This window comes from Cydia pomonella, unplaced genomic scaffold (genome assembly GCF_033807575.1).
Source record: "Cydia pomonella isolate Wapato2018A unplaced genomic scaffold, ilCydPomo1 PGA_scaffold_202, whole genome shotgun sequence".
Lineage (NCBI taxonomy): Eukaryota > Metazoa > Arthropoda > Insecta > Lepidoptera > Tortricidae > Cydia > Cydia pomonella.
Window position 1 is genome coordinate 219132 of NW_026907842.1, and position 23623 is coordinate 242754.

The following is a 23623-nucleotide window of genomic DNA, read 5'->3' on the forward strand; positions in this document are numbered from 1 at the left end:
TAGTAAGTACAAAGTCTCAGAGCAATCTAGCTATTCATTTTAAAATGAGAGCGTAACTACTTTTGTATGGAGAACCGAAGTTGCTGGGGACGCATAATAGACCGTGAGCCATGAACAGATAGATTTTCATGACCAATCGCCTCCCGGGCGAAAACTCGTATAGTGGTTAACGGCTATGTATGATGAACCCTCGTGCACGTCAGCTGCCGCTCCGTTGGTGGGTTGAGAAATCGCAGCCACCAAAATTTTGTTGTCATCGGCTGACTATTTTTTTAATTAATGATAGGATCTAAACTATCATCTCACAAAGTATCAGCCGGGAGGCGATGACTTGAATCTCCGAACTGGAGTTATTAAAATACCGGGGCCATTGAGAAAGTAACTTAACGGAGTTCATAAAAACACGATACCTACATATATTGCGAGTAAAATATTTGTATGATTTATTTATTTTTTACTTTTTCTAACTTCTCGTCCCCGTTCGAACGTGTAACGATAAATATGTAATCATATTGGATTACCACACTGTATGCGGTTAAAACCTACACTATATATAGCAATTGCTTCGTTACTAGGTTTAGTACAAGACCATCGGCCTTAAATACCTGTGTGGGTTGCCAAAGCGGATTTACGCTGTTTAAATATCTACTCAATCGATATAGGTAATCGCATTCCAATAGAAGGAACTTCCGACACCTAATAACATATTACAAGTAAGATATATTCGCGATTAAATACATCGTAACATGTACCTAAGAATCCACAAAACTATAAGAATTTGCTTTAAATCCTTGGTTATAAGATTATATTAAGATTTTTGTGAACACCTTGTACGTTCCGATGTATCTAATGGCGATACAGCCCACAAAGCTGACTTAATTGCGTCCTCGACAAATGTGCAATATGTAGGTATGCACACCTATGCACTACAGAAAACCGATATTACGATAGGGCCGTTAGCAAACCCTGTGAAATTGATCAATAGATTTTTTGCTCTAATAATTCCCACAATTAAAGTCTCCTATATAAGCTAATGAACCAACGCATACTGCGTGCACTATTGTCTCATATTCATTAGACATAGCATACAGTATCCGCGTACGCCAAGATGTTGTCTCGCGTAAGTTGCTTTGAGAAAGTTCAAGTGTTAAGTGACTAGGAAATAGGAAAACAAATAAAAATAAATATAAGGATTATAGAAGTACACTAAATTGTGCTCCCAGATATGGTGTTGAGGTTATTAGGAAGTGTTTAATCTTTTCGCCGCCACTTCAATGAATAATAAAGTGTCATCAACGCCACGGCAAAAATTGCACGTATACAACCTGACAAAAACCACGCGTGGCGTGTGGGGCACGAAATGTACTGACTTTATATCAAGTCAAAGGCGAAACGATTAAGTTTTTTATAGTTATTTATTTACAAGCGGGCAAAGTTATTGTTTAACTCCTCGTGCAAATATTCATACCCGAGCACACGAAAGATTCTAAAATTGAATCACTAGCGTAGCGAGTGTTTCGAAAAGTTGAATCTTGACCGTTGCGAGGGTTTTAAGGTAAGAGAGTTAAAAAAACTTTGCTACCGAGTGAAACACGAAATGTTTCAACACACCAAGGCTTGGAAACTACTAACTGTAAATATTACACGTCGAATCTAAATTAACGCTATTAAATATGTATCATTAAAAATCCTTACTTCAACGTCAATTCTACCAGCCAACATGAGGAAACAACTCAAAATTTGGGAATTTGTGGATAAAATGCTACATTGTTATCAGTTTTTGAACAAAAGTGCCTCCGCTGTCTTGCGCGGGTGCACACGCGCGGGTAAAATCCGTCGCATACGTCCTCGCCAGTTAGCAGCATTGCTCATACAATTTTCAATAGGCGTTCACCTACTCCGTGCAACCCGCGCATGACAACGGAGGCACTAAAGAGAGCCTTTACGAGCTGGTGTGGTGATAAAATATTTACTTTTTATCATACCCCATTTCTTTAATTTATCTTAATGTCATCTGATTTTAAATACTATATCAACTGTATCTCTAACATGTCTTGTCAAAAGTCACGCGACTTCACACATCAAGTGGTCCTTGACAAATATGGTTCAACAGCCTAGGCCATCTGAGGCTATTCATTTTTGGTTTGTCTTATTAGTTAATTTCATAACTACATTATTTATTTATTTCGCATGCTCTGAAAGTGGTTAGTTGTTGCTCTAAAAAGTGTACCGTAAATACTATATTTCTGCTCTAGTGCACTGTACTTTTTAAGTACTTATGTTTTTTCTCTTTTTACGATAAGCAATTACAAATTTTGTAAAAGTTGTACAATTTGCATAATTCCTCCTTTCCATAACCCTCTAAATAATTTTAGATTTTTTTGTATCTCTTTGTGTTTTTTTATTGTTATTATTTTAGTTTTTTTTTGTAATTCGACATTTAGAGACTGTATACATCTCGAAGTAATAATAATATATTACTTACTTTTTCTCTAAACAAGAATACTTTAGTTTGCATTAATATTTTCAATGAATTGTATTTTATAATAATTGTTGATATGCTTGTTTTTGCTTGTATGTGAATTCCATGTTGAGGTGTAAAAGTGCCCTTGTGGCCTATTTGCTGAATAAATGTTGAAGTTGAAGTTGAATGAGATTTATAATCAAAAGTTTGGTATATTTTTCTTATTCAACGTCTGTGACAGTTGATTCACCCATTGTTGACGATGTGCGACGGCGCGGTAAAACGCTGGTATCGATTGTGGTCTCCGATCGTGGTTATACAATTCTACCTCATTACCTCCGAAACACTGCCGCCGTGATTCGAACGTAAATCATAGAAAACCATACCACACACACACATACAGACACACACATACACATACATACAGCCGTAGGTAGTTTCGATATTTTGCCGCTACTGTAATTAGAGTTAAGGCTACAATTAGAACAGTTTTAAAATAAAAGGGCAAGTAGATAATGAGTTATCAATGGTATGAAAAATTGTATATTCATTGTAAGTTGTAATTGTAAATAGTATATTCATTAGCTACGTACAGTTTGTTGGTTTTTATCCTATTTCCCAATGGAAGAGCGGGGTCTCCCGACACAAGTATTGTTGTACTTAATTTCTAATCTTTGTGTATTTTAAGTTAAACTAAATAAGCTATATTGCATTTTTTTTTTGTATGACTCATAAACTTTTGTTTTAGGTACTAGCCGCTTGCGTTCTGGTGTCGGCTTGCCAAGCTATTTTCCCGTTCCACCATCACCACCACCACCACCCGGCGATCTCCCACCAGGAGCTGCAGAAACACGACGGGCCGCACCACCCCGTCCACATCCCCATACACCACCATATTCCCATCCACCATCACGTGCCGCTGCTGCACCACCATGTGCCCCATGTCCCCCATGTGCCCATCCACCACGTCCCGCATCATGACCATTATGTAAGTAATACGAAACTGAAGCTCTTTTTCAATAAGATAGATATTCAGATTTTACAATTTGTTAAGGTTTAAAATGAAATTATATTTAAACGTCAACACGATTCTTAGTTGATCTCTTTAGCACCAATAAATGCGAGCGAGATGCCTATAGACCAATCAAATTAGATCCATGAAAAGCGTTTTGAAATCGTTCTAATACCCTCATTTGGTCCTAATTACGTGTACTCCGAGTTTGCGCAATCCCAGAAATAGAGCATAAATTTTGGGTGTCTTAGGAATTATTTTTTTCTTTGATTGCCGAACCACTCGATATAGAAAGAACCCACCATCAATTCCAAGGAGACTACCAGCAAGGATTGTGGATCAGACACTGGTGAAAAGGCGTTTTCGGATTTTATACAATCATGATCATACCAAAAAGAAAGAAAATCGAAATGGCGGCCATTTTTTACAACTTTGACTACGAATTCATATTGAAGTACCTTCAATTCATATATCAATTTTTATCATGATAATAACAAATTTTCCGTCAGATGTACTGTTTTCGATCTACAAGCAAAAAAACTGATAAAGAGCAAAAATGTATGCACACCTCCGCGGATTGCGCAAACTCGGATTACACGCACTAAACCGATTTCCAGCTTGCTAGGCATTAACTCTTCCAAAAAAATATTCCTTGGCCTGATATAGTAAATACCCCTATGATGGACGTGACACCAGTAATGGGATGCGATAGACAAATCCTACGAGTATAAGTTAAGTATTTATTATCAGCTTATCAGCAAACTCGTAACATTTTACCAGAAACACGACCCATAGAGCTGCTTAAGTTTGATTTATCATTGAATTTTGTTAGTTTTAAAATGAATACTGCCCATTACTGGAGCAAAAGAACATAGTTAAAACTATGTTATTATTTGTTAACAATATTGAAACCAATTACATTATATTTATAAAATACATCGAAAACATAAAGGACGAATAGCACATTCAACTTTGAACTCATATAGCGGTAAAAATGTTACAGGTGTCGATGATATATCAAAAATACTCCAAATTTTCTCTTAAATGTCCATGATTGGTGCCGTTAACATAATCGCACTATACGAAATGTATTGACATATCTACATAGGAACCTCGACGTTGGTAAATATGTGTACGATCCGCCTGGCAGACGCCGTAGTCCTTAGCATAAAGACCCTGAACTTCAAAAATATCACATGCGACAGACCATTAATAGTAATATGTGTATAAATGTGTAATAATTTTCAGCATTATTTTACTACTATAGAATTTCATGTATAAATGTATGGCCACTTACTACTTTTAAAATAAACCAGTTCACGGATTATGTTGTAAAGCAACATTTTACAAATATTTTATCAGTCACGATATCTCGTGTTCACTGTAGTTAATCAAATTAAAGCCTTTCAATAAATCATTTTACTAACAATCAATTAGTTCTAATCCAATATCTGCTAAAGATTTATCGGCTCCTTAAATATTCAAAAAGTGTCTTACTTCACAATGATCCCTTTCAACAAACTAACTAAACATAGCTTAGATTATTATTGCGGTATTATTAATCTATCGACTTCCCGCCAATTTCAACACGTTTGCTAACCGATCTAGTCAGTGGTACGACTAATCGTAATAGAGTAGCAATTATTTATTTAACGCTGAAACAGTAAGTCAACGAGTGTCATAACACGCTTGTAATGGGAAAGTCTGATACAGGTACGACTACCTCCAAATAATTAATTGCTTTTCTCAAACAGCGAACAAATAGCGATGGTTGTATCAAAATAAATAATAAATTCAGACATTAATTTGTAACCACTTTGCTAGTAAAGTATTGCTACCATGTATCTCAGGGTTCCCACACTTTTATTAAGAAGTTATAGTGTTAATACTTAACTAAATTGGCATTAATTGTTTAGCACGTTATATTTGACGGAATATACAATATCGCGTTTAAGACAAGGAATAGTACCTACTCACGTTCCCTGAATATCGCTATAATTATACTGCTTATCGGATAAACTTCAGTAGCCCAAGTTTTTGCGTTGTCCCACAAACACGCATGTGGGAACTTTTTTTTTTAAACTACGAGTATATATTTCCATCAAACATATTATGAAAAACCTTCATCTCTATTAAGGCGTTCCCCGAGTACAAGTTCGAATATGCAGTGCACGACCACCACACGGGCGACGTCAAGTCGCAGCACGAGCACCGCCACGGTGACCTGGTGAAGGGAGGCTACGAGCTGGTAGAGCCCGACGGTCGCCTCAGGAAGGTTGAATACAAGGCTGATGACCACACGGGGTAGGTACCAGTTTGAAAGGTAGAAAAGCAGCTCCGACTTCTACTGGTCAGAGTGGTGTTTGTCTCTGCAAATGCTGCTAATATATTAACAGTCATTTTATTTATATATGTATATTAAATATTTTGTCGTCCATGCCAAGAAGGCACATGCAGAAGCCCAGGAGACTAGCTTTGTACTACGAGTAATCTCTTTCACTTGAGTATTGCAATTAAATAGTAGGTAACGCTTATGTGGCGACGCGATTTTGTAAGTGGGTCCCCTCACCTCAAAGGGTTAAGGGTACATTCGAATTCAGACGCACCAACATTACTGATGCAGGCGCAGCTGCAAGAAATGTGGAAAAGTAATCTATATTATATACAGACATTAATATATAAATTAGAAGTTTCCTGCAGCGGTAACGCTGGTACTCATACTCATACTCATACTCATTTATTGGTAAAATATACAATTTTACATGTCAGCAATAAAATACACAGTTGAAATTAAATTAAATTAAATTAAAAATATTTACTTGATCTACATTCGATTAAAATAAAAGGATACAAATACAAATAAATAAAAATGACAAGTTAAAATTATTAAGTTATTCGGATAAATTAAAATCATACATTAATATTATTTAAGCTACATTATGTTATTACATTTAAAATTAAGAAATTCATTAATGTCATAAAAAGCTTGGACAGTTAACCATATTTTAATTTTAATTTATTGTAAAGGTTAAGGTTAGGTGTAAAAGGTACAATCAGAATCTGAATTTAACCGTATGCTTTTACTTCAGGCATTAAAGATTAGTTCCTATTTTTTTGCAATAGGTTCCATTATAATGCTTGTATTTTTTTTTTCAATGAATAATGCCTGTTCTATTTTAGATATGCTGGTCGAAATCATTCACTATATTACATGTTCAGTCTCATAATATCATCCGATTCGAACAATTTGCCTTTTGTAATAATTATTATTTATTGCCTAATTAATATTCAATGCCTATTTCAACAGAACAATTAATGTATTATGTATTATGTATTTTTTAAAGCTGTTGGAATTCCTTGTATAAATAAATAAATAATAATAAAAATTTTGGCCCTGAAAACTACAGTAAGTGATAAACTTGATGATGACTACTTATAATATTATTTTTACAGCTTCAACGCCATCGTCCATCACTCATCGCCTCATCATCATGTTCATTTCGGCCATCACCATATCTAAACGACGGAGCCAAACCAGGACGCCCCTAAGGACCGACCAATGCACTTATAAGACTGACTCATGTCTATACACGGTAATGATAGCTTTAAGAGAAATAAAATTTGTTACATTTAGCGCTAAAATAGTGTTTTAATTCAATATCCTACTAATCTTATCGCTTGATGAAATTTTAGGTATTGTAAGTTCCAAGAAACTTCGAGCCTGTTGATGGAGATAGGAGCTGGACATAGGAAATCTGTGATAAAGCAAAGCATCCTAGGTAAATTGTGTCTGGGGCTGTTAGAATTAACACGATGAGTATTTTTGCTGTTAGTTTCCTGTGGAAAAAAAAATACAGAAGCGCTAAAAGCTTGTACCACCAAATGAAATTTTTGCCATAGTAACGTAATATGCTAATTTTCGCACTAGCGCGGTAAAGTAGCACCATATGTACTGTAAAAAATATTTCGACACAGTTTGTTGTGTACCAACCTTAGCCCAAATGCATGTTGTTTTTTTTTTAATCTTCAATTATTATAAGAGCTATCTCTTATACTAATTGCATTTAAAACTTAGGTCTTCTTAACTTACACCGACTATTAATAAAAACCAGCCAAATGCGTATCGGACCACGCATATTGAAGGTATTACAAGCAAAAGAACGTATCTTCCTGGAACCTACGTCATTTTAATAAGAATATAGTTTTTGTAAAAACTCTTTTAATGGCTTAACCGATCATATTATGTAAAAGAGGATAATAGAACAATTAGCATCCGGTTTTGCTTAAAGTATAAACTCTGGCAACCTTAATCACCGGCAGGAACACAACACTATTGGTCTAGTGTTATTTGGCTGCCGTTTTCTGTAACGTAATATATTCATATTTTTGGACCCATAATTTTAAATTTATACTTGTGACTTTTTAAATCCTGGAGCCTTTTAGATTCCCTAATATAACATATGGACTTCATTTAAACGTAGATAATTATATGCGGCTATCATGTGCCCTATAAATAAATAACGGACAAGTTTCTGACGACCGACAAGGCACCTTAGGCCGGTTCAGAAAATGACCTTAAGTATAAGTTTAGTAAAACTTTCTTGGTTTACAAGATAATCAACTGTTCTTTTTCTTTTAACAATTGACTCATTGTGCCCTGTCGGTGGCTAGAACGTAACTATTGTCCATTATTGATTGCGAAACTAACAATTAAATTATATAGTACTGTACCCCTAGTGTAAATTTTATCGACATCATAACGTGACGAACGCGTTTGCGTTAAGTCTCATTTTGTATAGGATTTTGAGTTTCCAAAACGTCCCGCTTGGCGCGCTCTTTCTAAATCACATACAAAATGAGACTAAACGCAAACGCGTACGTCACGTTTCGAAATCGAATTTATTTACACTATAGGGGTACAGAATCATACTATTTCGCTTCATAGCTGCTAGGTCGATCAAAACCATACGAAATAAAGTTTTAAATACAATGTCAAGTAATCATTTTTTTTTGTCAGTACTTAATCAGAAATCATTTGATATTATCGGCTATAGGTATCATCAGGAGAGTAGTGTAGAATTAATACACACACAGCTACACAGAGTACTAATCGCAAAAACTGTATTGAATGAATGAGTAAATGTGACTTAAACGCACTATACGAAGTCAAAACAAACTTGAAGAAACTTTTTGGTCCAACTTGCAGTTTGCAGTTTAACTTGCTATCGGTACGAAAAAGAATACTAATTTCAAAACCTTACCACACGTTGTTCTGTTCAAGATAGTGCAATGTTAACTTAGACGGACTCTCCTATTTTCTCACTTGTCAATTTTGATACATATGTCACGAATGTGAAAAGTTTTTTTACATTTATGACCAGAGAGCGCAACTTTGGTGCCGATGACAGACGTATGATGTCAAGCTAAATACAGTGTTGTTATCTAGATTAAGATACTTAATCAAATAACAACTTATTAGCCTCTTTAGTTTACTCATATTAAAACTTGAGTTGAGAGTTTTTATACGTACTGGTCACGTATAAAAACATAACTAACTTTACAGTACATATGGTGCTACTTTATAGCACTAGTGAGAAAATTAGCATATTACGTTACTGTGTCGAACATTTAAAGGGCCATATGTACTGTAAAACGTTGTACGATACATGTGCGAATAGGTAATTCGCAACTCGTGTCGATTTAAAACACTCCCTTCGGTCGTGTTTTAATTTATCGCCACTCGTTCCGAACTTCTTATTTTTCGCACTTGTATCGTAATGTACTATTCTTTGTCATGTTAAAAACAAGATTGTTGGATATGACACCCAATTTCTGTTAACTTATTTTTTTATTAGTAATATATAACCGAAAATGGAATTATGACTGAATGATTCCTATAACCACACCTGGAGAAAATGTTGTTAACGGTTAACCATTCTTCATTTAAATCAATTTCTTTTGATGGGAATAACGCATATACGGCTAAATAGACTGCATTGTGACTTCAAACAATAATATTTCGGTTATATTTTACTAATTCATAATTTAAGACCAGGGCGACGCCAATTTTGTTAAATGGCGAGAGGTTCAAGAATTATTTTGCCCTGAATGTACGTGTGTAATGTAAGTATATATCTAAATATATAAAACGATTTTACTCAACTTTCATTCTTAATATAAAAACACAATATAAATTAAAACTAAAATATTACTAAATTAAATCTAAAATAAAACTAAAATAAATCTAAAAATGGCCCCTGCGGCATAGTACCGAAGACGCTGGCAGCATTTCCTCGCTGGATCGTTAGACTGATGCGTTGAGCGAGGAAGCTGCCAGCTCTTTGATCTCCTGTGGCGTCTCTGAGTCTCTTAGACAGATCTTTGAAGAGACTCAGAGCGCCAGGGCCCCACGGACCAAGGGTCTCGACACCGAATGGAATAAAATTGTACTCGGTGCCGATACCCCTGTATTTTCCTACCTTGGCGTTCTCCGCCGCCTCTGCCGCTGTCGCTGCCCTCATGGAAGTTCGGTGGAGATGTGACGGGGCTAGTGTGTCTACACACGTTGCATCCCACACCAGCACCCGTCCCATACTCCACGGAATCAAGGACATCCCGTCCGGTCTCTTGCCGTCAGTTCTGGATATGCCGGTCGGCTCTAAAAGGGCCGGCACATTAACTGAGGCTAGAGACCGGCGGATGATGTCATTGAGGGCAGCATGTCTCTCTAAATATTAAGAAAAAACTTCGTCATTTAGAGGAACATTTTGTTGTGTTGTTTTATTTACACGAGTAATAATATTTTTTTTAACCCAATTTATTACCCAATAAAAAATTGTTACTCGAATCGTTTTTTAATGTTTATATTTTTTTGTGTAAATTACCAAGCATTTTTATAAATAAACAATTATCAATTCAATTCAATTTATTTTCAGAACACGTGTACGTTCCATAGCATGGTTAGTAACATCAATAATCAAGATACCTACTTATAAGCTAATGTTAGTATTTTTTAAATGATAATAACAAATAATAATAAATAAATCTACGAAATAAAAACTTATAAACTACCTACGTGTAGCGCGAGATATGGATTATATGTATATATATGTATATATATTTTATCATTATTAAGAATCATTGAGGTGTTACAATGTTGCTTAAAAAAAACAAATAAACTATATGCGACTTAACGTCATCATGACGTCACCAGCACCAAAGTTTCGCTCTCTGTTTATGACATACGTATTTGCATATTAGGCTGCTTTTCCACCAGATATGTGCGAGGATGCATGCATAGTGAAGGATGTGTTGTAAAAAACCAATAGTATCATTTCATTTGTTTTCCTCGCTCAGCGTGTAGTAATTCTATTGGTTCTTAAAAAACACATCCCTCGCTACGCGTCATCGCTCATCTCTGGTGGAAATGGAAACGCAGACTTACGAGCATGTTTCATGTTAATCATTTTAAGGGCTACGTTGTTTGTGAGGTAAACATTATATAAATACACATCCGATTTTATACACATAATAAGACTGCTTCGACCGTCCAGTGGCGCCCTCATTAGGAGTATTATGTTTTCCAATAAACAAATTAATTTCTGTATAAATAAATCTGTATATTAATATTATTATCCTACTTGTTCCCCAACTTTTGGTCTTTGTCACATAGTTTAGTTTCATAGTAAGAAGTACTATTTCAGAGGGTGGTGTTTGCGGGGTCTGAGGTCGGGGGCTACGGAGTTGGGCCTTAACTGGTCAGGGTTTGAGGGGAGGGGGTGGAGGGGACGGTAAGTTGATGGGTTGGGAGTTGAGGGGTCGAGGATTGGTAGTTGTGGGGTCGGGGGTTGGGTGTTGGGCGATGAAGGGTCGGCGTTGGGAATTAAGTGTTCAAGGGTTGAGATTTAGGGGTCTTATATTGAAGGGTCGGGCATTGGTAGTTGAGGGGTTGGGAAACCAGGGTCGAGGGTTCAGTGATCAAAGTCGGTTTTCTTTTTATTGTAAAAAGTTTTTATTAACCGACTTCAAGATTTCAAAAGGAGGAGGTTCTCAATTCGGTTGTATGTTTTTTTTATGTTTCTTACTTCACAACTCCGTCATTTCTGGACTGATTTTAATTTTTTATTTTTATTCTATCTATATATATATACAGATTGGTCCCGTTTTTGTCAAAACAGTTCTGATGATGGGATCCCTAAGGAACGTTTCAAATGTGAAAGGCATACATAAATAGATTTTTATATTTTCATCAACAAATCAAGCATTTACATTTTTAAAAAGTGACATTTGATGAAGTGGAACTGCTTATCCTGATCAGAATGGAACTCTTCAACAACGCATAGTTCCCGCTTGGCAATTTATCGTCTTCCTTATATTTTTTTGGCAAATTAGGTTTTCAAGACATTTTTTTGTCAAGCTCGAGATCTGATGGTAGTATCTATGAGGAATCGAGGGAACTCATCAAATGTGAAAGACATACATATAGTGATTTTCGTATTTTCAACAACAAATCAAGCATTTACATTTTAAATAGTGACATTTGATGAAGTGGAACTGCTGATGCTGATCAGTATGGAAATCTTCAACGACGCATAGTTTTCGCTTGGCGACTTATCGTCTTCTTTATGTTTGTTAGGCAAATTAGGTTTTCAAGATACATTTTTGCGAAGCTCGAGATCTGACGGTAGAATCTATGAGGAATTGAGGAAACTCCTTAAATGTTAAAGGCATACATATACCTACGCCTTAAGGATGTTGTTGAAGCTTCTTAAGCACTGCAGTGTATCTGGTATGTTTGCCGAAGCACGAGCAGATGATTTCTTTGCCATTAGGCGGAAGAGAGGCTCTCAGCTGAGGAGAGTGCGGTGTAGCAGCAACAGCCTCCTTAGGGCGTTGGGAGGGCGTCTCGACTGTCCCATAACTAAATACTGGATTGAGGTTGTCATTGGCAGGGCAAAGTAATGTCCAATCATGTTGTTAGTTATAGTTATAGATCAATAGATATAATTTAGTTTTATTTTTATACTAACGTAGCTATTATGTTTTGCGGGTTACTAACTAAAATATGGATCACGTAAACAGGTCTGAAATAGAGCATTTTTATTATTTATTATTCATATAATGATTTTTGTATTTTCTTTTACAAATCAAGATGAAGTGGAGCTGCTGATGATGACCAGAATAGAACTCTTCAACGACTCATAGTTCACGTTTGGCAGTTTGTCCTCTTCGCTCTGTTTTTTAAGCAAATTCAATTTTTAAGTTTTTTTTTTTAATTTCATTGTATGAAATCCAAAATCAATAATAATCTTTCATTCACCGGTCTCCCTCATTGAAGTCGGTTTATTTTTCTTAAAATTATTTATGTTTGTTTTGTATAAATCGCTGAGTTACAAGTATAGGTATTTGTCAAATTATTTATAAACTTATAATTTTATAATAACTTAGGTACTTATAATAAATACAAAATATATACAGAACACACAAATGTTTACTTGCAATGCAGGCCTCATCATCACTATTTTACGAAGACTTCTAATCATGAGGCCAATTCGACTTACATTGTGATGTCAAAATTATGTCATAGTTATCATTTGCCCGTGCGTCTTGCTCTCGCCAATACATGTGCAAACAAGTAAAAGCGAAATGCACGCAGACATCATTTTGATATCTAAATGTATTTTTGTATTAGCCTCCATATTAGTTACGTGCTTCTGTACAATTAGTAGATAATTGACGCCAATTACAGTACGAGCCGAGACGCGATGCTGCCACGCCCAAACACTTCCACTACTAGCCCAAGTAACGGATTTCCGACCAATATTTTATACTTCCCGCACAATACCCTTAAACTGATATCTGCAGAGCTAAAAAACAGTAACATCTTCTTGCATCTTCCCTTCAAAGGCGTGTTACAGACGAATTATCAATCATACGAGCACTCAAAAAATGAGCGAACGGAGGAAACCGTCAATTTACCATCAATAGCCAAATAGTGTATAAATAGGTTGAGAATCATCATAATCGTTATCAATTTCGTTGTACTCTTTGAGTAAAACACAATTATGTTTTGGAAGGTAACATCTTAAAAATAATTCATAATTATGAAAGTAAAATTATCAATTCAAAAACGGCTAGAAATTATACATTTCAAAAAGTGATAAGAAATGGTGATAATTTGGAACAACGAAATTTTTGGTGCAAAAGTGTGATTTTTTTTTGTATATTCTGAGTACAGTTTTTTCTTTGTTAATTAAAAAAAATATATTGATAATTTGTGAAATCCATCGTTAATCAGTTGTTATAGAATAGATCTATCAGATTCTTTGGTTTTATTGATCGCATCAAAGAGTTTTAGTGAAAAGTTGTCTTTACTCTTAATAAACAAAGTAAACGTTCATGATTATACATCATTTTATCATTTGAACTAAAACGATATATACAGGATTGACCAAAATACGTTGACAAAGATTTATTACTGTGGATATTGATGATCATTATAACAAATGATTGCGTTTGTGTATTAAAGACAAAGGAAAATATTATGAAGATAATATGTTTTGATTCGGTTAAACGATTGTAGCTTTAATTTGTTATGAAATTTATTAAAACACGCGTAAGTAAGAAAAATATTCATAAAATAATTTTGTCAACGGATTTTGGGCCAGCCTGTATAACGTCACATCGTACAAAAAACCCGAAGTGGAACAGATAAAGTAAACATCTTTGTGCAGGCTCATGGTGTAATTGTGCTGGGCCTTGCACTTTATGCCCAGGGCCACGCCACCTCGGAGATAAACCTGAAGCAGGAGTTTGTACATCACGGACATCACGGTGAGCTTGCTCATTTCGGATCTCACTCACCAGAGCATCATGAGGAATACGTAAGTAAGAGTCACGTGCGATACTTAAAACTTTATTTACCTAGGTGTGTAATAGACCGCGAGCCAGGAACAGATTTCCATGACCAATCGCCATCCGGGCGAAAACTCGTATAGTGGTTAACGGCTACGTGTGATGAACCCTTGTGGACGTCAGCTGCCGTTCTGTTGGTGGGTTGAGGAATGGCAGCCACCGAAACACGTAAAAAAATTTTTGTTATCGCCTCCCATTTGATATTTTGTCAGATGATAGTTCACGTTCAATTGTTTATTTAAAAAAATCTGCCGGTTGTATCGCGGTGGTAAGAACGTCAGCTGGTCACATGAACATGTAAAAAACAAGCGCTTTTAGTCAGGCGCAAGCGGAGGCGAAAACTGTAAAAAAAAATTTTTTACATGTTCATGTCATCAACTGACGGTCTTTCCACCGCGATACAATATCATCTGACAAAGTATCAGCCGGGAGGCGATGAATGACGATATATGCTCCTCGTCTGCGGGCTTTAAGAAAAGTGCTCAATAGTCTGAAATTTAGAAAAGACGTTGGGAATGTAATGATTGTATTTCTTGAATTTGTCGGAACTGAACTAAAATGAAAATGACAAAAAACATTGGTGCATTTTAATAAAGAAGTATTCAGCTGCCAGCTGAATAATAGTCTTTAAAAATTGGACAAATTTGTTCTACCTACAAAGAAATATATAAGGTTTCGTAATTATTTAAACGACTGGAGAGCCTAGTAACAATATAAAATGCCTAACGAAACCCGAATAATGTCCACGTGACGTTTCGTCACATCTGCCATTTCGATACATTTTTAGTTTTGTTATTCTCTATCAATCAATCAATCAATATTTCAAAAAAAGGATTGTCGACAAAAATAGCAAATCCAATGCAAAAACAAGGGATTCAATTTATAAGACGTATACCTACGTAATACCAACCTACCTATTTAAAAATGAAAAATGATTTTACATTTTGCATTATAGTATTTATATGATTTTATTTCAGCACTACGTATCATGTGTGTGCTGCTGATCCTTTAAAAACCTTCACACTACTTTCTTAAAAATCCGATTTAGGTCCTCACATATGCAAAGAGTTTATTTCAGATCTGGAGCGTTCACTACAGAAAACTTAGCTCTATATAGTAGCTGACGAAGGATTGATACTTAGCAGAGCAAAAATACTCATGTCAATGAGTTTTTCATAAAACATGTACATATGAAAAGTCAATTGAATTTATAAGTAGAAAAAAGCCGCAAATTAAAAAAATGTAGGCGCGACGGGTTAACGTCCCATGAAATATTTTAATTTCGCGCCTTTTTCTACTGACAAAACTGATTTACAGACTGTAGCCTCCTCTCTCCTTCCCCCCCCCCCTTCCCCCACGTGCTCATAATTGGAAAATTAATTTTTTACCTTTCAGGCTTGGGCGTATCCGTCATATGAATTCTCTTACAAGGTAAATGACCCCCACACCCATGACCACAAAGGGCATCATGAGCATAGACATGGGGATGAAGTGAGGGGCGAGTACTGGCTCCTGCAGCCAGATGGTAAGACACGTACTGTCAAGTACCACTCCGACAAGAATAAAGGGTTCGTAAGTTTTAACTATTATTTTGTAACTGTCAGTGTCATGACTGATTCAGACGGGCATAGAAGCTTAGTCATACTTACCTAATTAAAATGTCCATGCAACTATTAATTGTTTTGTTTTTGTTTACATAAAATGCTATATTAGCAAGTACTCCAGACTCTTTTACTTAACTTGTTAAAACAGATCTTTTTACTTAATATCCCTACATTTAAATTGCTTTTTATTCATCAGATTTCACGCTGACGTCCACTACTCAGATCATCACGAACATCGGGAGGAGCCTCGTATTGAGAAGCCACGTGTAGAGGAGCCGCGTATAGAAATTATTAAACCAGTGATAGAAATCTTGGACGAAGAACCTGAAAGGAAAATAGAGGAAATTGATCCGGCTGCTGCTGTAGTGGAAAAAGCGCCAGAAGCTGTTGTGGAAGATCGTGAAGAAGAACGCCCCGAGCCTACGCACCATCAACCACAAAAGCCAATACATATAGAGTACTACGTTGATAAAAAAATGCGAAAACATCACGAAGAATATGAGAAACATAATGAGGCAGTCCCTGCTGAACCGGAGGAACTCCATGAAGAAGAGCATCCCATAGATGAAACTACCGGTGATTCTGGCCAAGAAGCTCCCACCCAAGAGGATGAAGAACCCCATAAACCGGTTCACATCGAAAACTACTCAAAGATTCATCATCCTATTCACAATGAACATCATGGCCACGAAAAACCAATTCATCATGAAGAACGTGAGGGAGAACAAAATCGTCGTGCAGATCATCACAGTCATGTCGAACAACGAGGTCGCGGAGAACTACGCGACCGAGAAGAACAACGTGATGGAGAAGAACAACGCAGTCGAGAAAAACAATACGGTCACAAAGAATATTATGGTCACAAAGTACACCGAGGTCATAACGAAGTTAATAACTGGAACGAACGCAACAGTCATGAAGAACTTGAACATAAGGATCTTTTGCCCATGTTGATGCGTCCATTTAGGGTACCACATCACGATTTTAGCGAGAATCATAAATATTCAGAAAAGAACAGACCTGTACGAATTGAGGAGAGGTCCGACAAAAGATATGAACCTCACGTTCAGCTCCAACGTATGCACAAACCTATCATCGTCTCTGAATATGCCCGTCATCCTCGGTACCACCGTGACCACAGTAAGAAAGTTAAACGCAATAGGATCACAAAGAATGCGAGTTAGTTAATTTCCGTAAGATGTGCTGCCTTGAAGAATGAACGCTAGTTTAATAAATAAAAGAAATATAACGAATTAGGTATTCAACGTTCAAATGAAGCATACTTATCGCACAATAGGGAATAATTATTGTAATGCGACAATAATCGTATATGCAAATAAAGAAAAGCTTCCTACAAGTGGTCTTTACAATAATAATCACCTAGCTATTAAAGTATACATAATCTTTAACCCTTAAATGCATAGTTTAGGATGCAGCCAACATAAAATAACATCACATTCTATAAAATTAGACAAAAGCGATGTTTTCTTATAATGTTATACCTACACGGTGCTACATGAGGAAACCGAAAGATTTTGACAGTGTATTACTGATCACATTTAGAGACTAAAATGTCATATAAACTTTACTGGATTCCGTCTAGTTTTAGAGTTAATACCAATGTAAAAACAACATCTTCTTATCGTAACTTAGTGCAAAACGCCCTTTTGATCGCGATGATGCCATTATGGGGCGTAGTCTAAATATCCTTATTGCTAGATGTCAAAAAGAAGTTCTTTGCAAGAACTAGTTTTAAAAAAAAAAATCGTAAAAAATTATTTTCAGTGCCAGTTGTACCAAAATATTAACTTTTTATGTACAAATACGTTCAAAACTTGAAAAAAAAAAAAAAAAAAAAAAAAAAAACAAAAAAAAAATTCTTTTGGCGAAATTTACTGAGACTCATATAACATTTTTTCCTTCTTTTGGCCTCAGAAGTACGTGGTTAAAATCTTTCGGGTTCCTCATGAGCACCGTGTATATATTATTGAATTTGTAAAAGTAATCTATTTTCATGTTCGTTATTAACCTTTTAAACGCTAACACCACCTAAAAGCGTCGTTACTAAGTCATGTCCACAGCGCCCAGGACACCTATAGGTGTTATGCTATTATGGCTCCCTGTTCCACCAGTCCCTACCGCCTTATCTCCCCTGATAGAGATATGTGGAATATTTTTCCTTGTTTCCGTACCGATAGGGATTCGTGGAATTATTTCCAACCATCCACACCAGCATGCCCCCTGGTAGCGACTAGTAGAATTATTTCCGTCCATCCGTACTAGATGGCTACCTGGTAAGGATAAGGATTAGGATTACTAAGGATAACTAATCAGATGGATTCCAGACCCGGTGTGGAGCCTTTCCACATTAAAAACGTCATTAGCATCACGTATATTTAAAAAAGTTAAAATTACTACGACAATTTCTGTGGGAATGTTCTGTGGTGGGTCTATGGACAGGCTTGTTTCGGTTATATGTGTAAAATCATTTATTGACAAGGGTTCTATAGCGACTAAACTAAACCAATAACTAGCTTAAACTTAGCAGTTATTTTAATTTACAATGTTAATGTTAGCTTGAATTACATAATACAATGACCTGTGATCAATAACAGTATGTGATAACCACTCTGAAGTTTAAGTTTTAACATACCAAGGTTTCAATATACATACGTATGCAAAAGCGGCTATAGTTATTAATATTTACAATACCTACTAGTTGATGGAGGGTAGATTTAGTTTTTTCTGCCAACAAACTGTACTGCAGTTTGGCAGATTAGTAGTTTAAGGCTTTTTGTAATCTTCTTTTGATTCAAATAAATTTAAAAAAAAGGGGCATGGCAGTAGAAAAAGTTGGAAGAAATTCAATCTTTCCAACCAAGGGGGCTAGCTAGTAGACATCTGTGGAAGAAATTCCAATTGTCCCTCCTAAGGGGCATCTATCCCTACCAGTGGGGGCTAGTAGGGATAGGTGGACATATTATTTCCATATATCCCTACCGGTAGGGAAACAAGGAAAAATATTCCACATATCTCTATCAGGGGGGATAAGGCGGTAGGGATAGGTGGAACAGGGAGTTATGGCGGACGTTGTCAAATTAACCTTCACACCTTCAAGTAAGATTTACATTAGCTTCCTTGCGCCCGAGACCTTGGCTTTGAGTTTATGATATTAAGCATTTAAAGGGTTAAAATTTACGCATTTTTTATTTTAGAAACCTACCCTTGTTTTTATTTACAGGAAATGGCGGAAAATTTATGGATTGCTGGTATGTGATTTAGGTGGGTTTTTTTGGGGCTAGTATCTAAATCAAATACTTTTAAAAACTTTATTATAGGAATATGACAAATACTATAAATAGTGATAGGTATACTACATTCTGATTATAGTAAGATTTTTCATATATATTTCACCAATAATTGTATATTTGTATAAATGGGATTCAACCTGACTTCTAACGCCGATTTCGCAGCGAACACCGATGTTTTAATTTCATTAAAACAATTACATGCATTATAAGAGTTTAGAGAATGTTCCAATTTTCGCTCCTAACTTTTATAATAAATAATTAAAAAGTAAAAAGGCATTTCTTTGACGACCTGTCTGGCCTTGTGGGTAGTGACTCTGCCTATGAAGCCGATGGTTCGGGCTTCAATTCCTGGTAAGGGCATTTATTCGTGTACATAATAAGCAGGGGTCGGACAAAAAGTGCGAATGACGTCAAACCACTTATAGGATGATTTCAAATAGTATTTTTGATTTTCATAAACAATTATCACGTATCATTCCGCTACCTAAAGGTTGTCTGGATGAGATCGCTTTTTAGCGATAAGACCGCCTGTTGTTTACCTCTTCTTTATGTGTTGTATTATTTGTACTGTTTCTGTATTGAGGTGTGCAATAAAGTATATTTGTATTGTATTGTATTGTATCATTTATCAATCTCTTTATTGACCTCTTTATTAAACGATATCGCCACTTGAAATGAGTAAGTACGTTTTTGACTGACACATTGTCAATCAGATGAACAGTCAGCGTCAAATACTTCGTAGCAGTCAAAGTGGCCAAATAGTTTGGTACACCATACTAAATATATGGTGTACCGAACTATTTGGCTACTTTGACTGCTACGAAGTATTTGACGCTGACTGAACAATAAATTGACTTCGTTATTGTTTAGCTATTGTATCCTCACGATTATATTTAGCTAAAATTTATATTTACTAATATATAAGAAAACGCTCTAAAATGTCATCTTTACTCGAATATTGTGGCAATTTTCCGTTTTTGGAGGTACGTGACAAACACGTATACTGCTAATCTTACCTACTGTTCCCACTTTTGACTATTAAACCTATTTATCTGAGGATCCCACAGACTTGTTCTAACTAATTTCAAATAATTATACCTTATGGTAACAAGTTTCGTGAAATTTATTTTATTCACTACATCACCCTACCACCTGTATTATTAATTCCATGGATTTATTTACGATTATTTTGTTACTTCATTAATACTACTTTGTTACTACATGTCACATGGAAGTTTAAATACAAACTCAAACATCATCCTGTGTGCAAGATTAAGTACGTCATTTTTACGTCATCCGCACTTTTTGTCCGACCCCTGATAATAAGCATGGATATTTGTTCTCGAGTCATGGATGTTTTCTATGTATTGAAGTATTTATACATATGTTTATATTATATATATCGTTGTCTAAGTACCCGCAACACAAGCCTTATTGAGCTTACAGTGGGGATTAGTCAATTTGTGTAATAATGTCCTATAATATTTATTTTATTTTATTTTTATTTCACTAAGCCGACAGTAGAAGACCGCTTCTCCATACAATCGTAGTCCCCATTTTCCTCCCTGGTTATTGGCATTATACAAAATATTTTTACACAATTTCAATATTGATCATAGCTATGACCTTCCATTAGACTTTTTTCGATGTTTTTGATAAATATAAAATTCAGGAGCGAAAAACTAATAACATTAAAAATCAAACGAAGGGGTATAGCTATGGTTTATACAACAAATTATGTAAAAATGTTTTTTTGTAAATAATGTTTATATCCAGAGAGGAAAATAAGAGCTACGTTTGTCCGGAGAAGCGGAGCAAATCGCCGATTTCAAAAATAATGAATTATATGAATTCGTCGGGATCCACAGTTGGTTGACGCCAGGGTCAGATGATGGAATCCTGGAAGAATCGGGGGAACTCGTCAGTATTATAAGTAGATTGAGATCGTAATTTTTAACCTTTTGAACGCTTTCTGCCATAAACACAAACATAACTCAAACGCCAAGCGACCGGGCGCAAGCGAGCTAATGTAAACGTTACTTGAAAGTGTGACGGTTACTTTGACAGCGTATTTACGTCATAACATATATATGTGTCCATGGCGCTATGGGCACAACTAGTAAAAACGACTTTAAGTCTTCTTGGCGTTCAAAAGGTTAAGTGTAAGATTGAGTTCGTATTTTTTTAAGTGTAACTCTACCACTTATTTCAGGCGGTTGGTAAAGAAGTCCCATGGTGATTTATTAGTAAAAGTAGAAGATAGCTTAGTTTTGGGAATAAGTTTAGTGTATATATTACACTTTTACTTACTTAATATAATATAAATCATATTCGTGCAAACAGTCTGATACCTTCTTACCAACCGTCCAGCTAAACGGTAGACCTAGTAATTCATTAATTATCATTCATGCAATTGCTCTCAGAATATTGTTTAAGTAAAGTGAAACTGCTGCTGAAGGCCATGAAATGATGGCGAACTGTTTCGTGAAACCCAATCTTAAGAGGATACATTAGTGGTAATTTCTCCATACAACCGTTCTCGACATTTCTCGGATCTCTCTGAGTTTTGGCCCTAGATTTTTTAGGGTTCCGTACCAAAAAGGTACAAAAGGAACCCTTATGGTGCGACTCTGTCCGTCCCGTCTGTCTGTCTTTCTTTCTGTCACATCGCTAAATATCTCGATAACCACTTAAGCTATCGATTTGGAATTTGGCATAATTATGAACAACGCTAACCCAGACACATTGAAAGTATTTTTTTTTTTTTTATTATTATTATTAATTATGAAAAATGCCCAATATGAAGAGGGGGCAAAATTTCAAACTCTAGTGACTAGGTCAAGTGGGGTATCATTTCAAAGACCTCAAATTGTACATTCCAAAATATTTTTTCCTTTTTTTATACAGAAAAAAATTGATTTATGAAGAAAAATGTAAAAAAATACCGTTCCCCCCCTTATCTCCGAAGTTTACCGACGAAAATTATGATTTTTTTACATAATATTAACATTGCTATAAATTTTACAGGAAAAATATAATTAGATCGTGGCAACTTTTTTTTAATTAAGAATTTTACGTGTGTTTATTACACCTGAAATATCTATGAAATTACATTTAATACACCTTTTTTCAAATAAAAGATCTATTTTTGAAATCGGTTCACATGATAGAGAATTATCCTCGAAAAACCAACATACGTGTATTACATCGCGCAAATTAGTTAGTCAATTTGCCGATAGATGGCGTTGTACACAAATATACTTAGTATAGCTACTTCTGTTCAAAAGTCTTTCGCTTTTATACTTACACGAGATAATTCAAAGTTTGTACGGAACCCTCGGTGCGCGAGTAAAACGAACTCGCACTTGACCGGTTTTTTTAAACAGACGCCTAGCATACAAAATCGGCAACAATAAACGCAAAAATCAAAACGGCCAGACACAGAATTTTTTTTCTTATTCCGTTTCAAAAATGTTGTTACTATTAGTTAAGTTTTAAGGAAGCGGAAAATGTCGAGAACGAAAGCTCGTTTTGAAATTTTTACGCGGGATTTTTCGCTCATTAGCCAAAACAGAGGTTAAGAGGTTAAACAACCAGCGGCAGCGCGGGACCAGCAGGAGGTGCTCGCCACGCGTGTTGCGGCCGTGGTTCTGCCCGCGGGTTGTATATAGCCCGAGATTTGCCTTCACATATTTACAGGCCTTTAATATATAACACATGGTAGCGTGAGGATCTTGTGTTCCTTAAATAATGACTGCGCTGGATAATCATTGGGCTTGCCCGAAATTATCCTAAGGGCACCCTTTTGTAGTCTAAACAGTCTATTGCATTCGGCTACAGTGGCCCACAGCTCTACACCTTGAATCAAAATTGAGTGAAAATACCCATAGTATGCCGTTTTAAGATTTTGAGGCGTTAGAGTTGGCGCGAGTCTAGAAAGGGCGAAGCACGCCGATGCTAGTCTGTCGGCTACCGCATCTATATGGGGGGTCCAAGTTAGTCCCGAACTATGGGTGAACTTTTACTGATATACCTACAGAGCTAGGTTTGTACGGAACCCTCGGTGCGCGAGTCCGACTCGCACTTGGCTGGTTTTTTTTTTATTCGAAAGTTGTACCTGTAAAATTGAAATACTTATCGACATAGTACATATAAATATTTTTTAAAGCAGTCTATATTTTCTAGGTATTTATATTATTATTGAATACACAACATCCTGTTAGTAATTACTGAGAAATAAAATCTGTTGTTGTCAACCACTGTTGACAACTTGGTGGTAATTAGTGACGTTTATGACGACCAGTCTGGCCTAGTGGGT

The 23623-nt window shown here is 35.9% G+C and overlaps 2 protein-coding genes across 2 annotated transcripts; both read left to right on the forward strand.

Annotated features, from left to right (window-relative positions):
- Nucleotides 1-789: 789 nt before the first annotated feature.
- On the forward strand, nucleotides 790-5865 carry LOC133533730 (uncharacterized histidine-rich protein DDB_G0274557-like). The gene is made up of 3 exons (XM_061872764.1): nucleotides 790-1120; nucleotides 3213-3452; nucleotides 5614-5865. The coding sequence occupies exons 1-3, from the start codon at nucleotides 1109-1111 to the stop codon at nucleotides 5782-5784; spliced, it is 423 nt and encodes a 140-aa protein (XP_061728748.1). The 5' UTR covers nucleotides 790-1108; the 3' UTR covers nucleotides 5785-5865.
- Nucleotides 5866-13540: 7675 nt separating this feature from the next.
- Nucleotides 13541-17566, forward strand: LOC133533707 (histidine-rich glycoprotein-like). Its single transcript, XM_061872739.1, has 4 exons — nucleotides 13541-13552; nucleotides 14210-14359; nucleotides 15786-15958; nucleotides 16191-17566. The coding sequence occupies exons 1-4, from the start codon at nucleotides 13541-13543 to the stop codon at nucleotides 17176-17178; spliced, it is 1323 nt and encodes a 440-aa protein (XP_061728723.1). The 3' UTR covers nucleotides 17179-17566.
- The last annotated feature ends 6057 nt before the right edge of the window (nucleotides 17567-23623 follow it).

Bases quoted from the DNA above. Each gene is read 5' to 3' on its own strand.
- LOC133533730 (XM_061872764.1), top strand. The intron at 3,453-5,613 runs GTAAGTAATACG...ATCTCTATTAAG, and splicing joins TCCCGCATCATGACCATTAT to GCGTTCCCCGAGTACAAGTT.
- LOC133533707 (XM_061872739.1), top strand. The intron at 14,360-15,785 runs GTAAGTAAGAGT...TTTACCTTTCAG, and splicing joins CAGAGCATCATGAGGAATAC to GCTTGGGCGTATCCGTCATA. The intron at 15,959-16,190 runs GTTCGTAAGTTT...TTTATTCATCAG, and splicing joins CACTCCGACAAGAATAAAGG to ATTTCACGCTGACGTCCACT.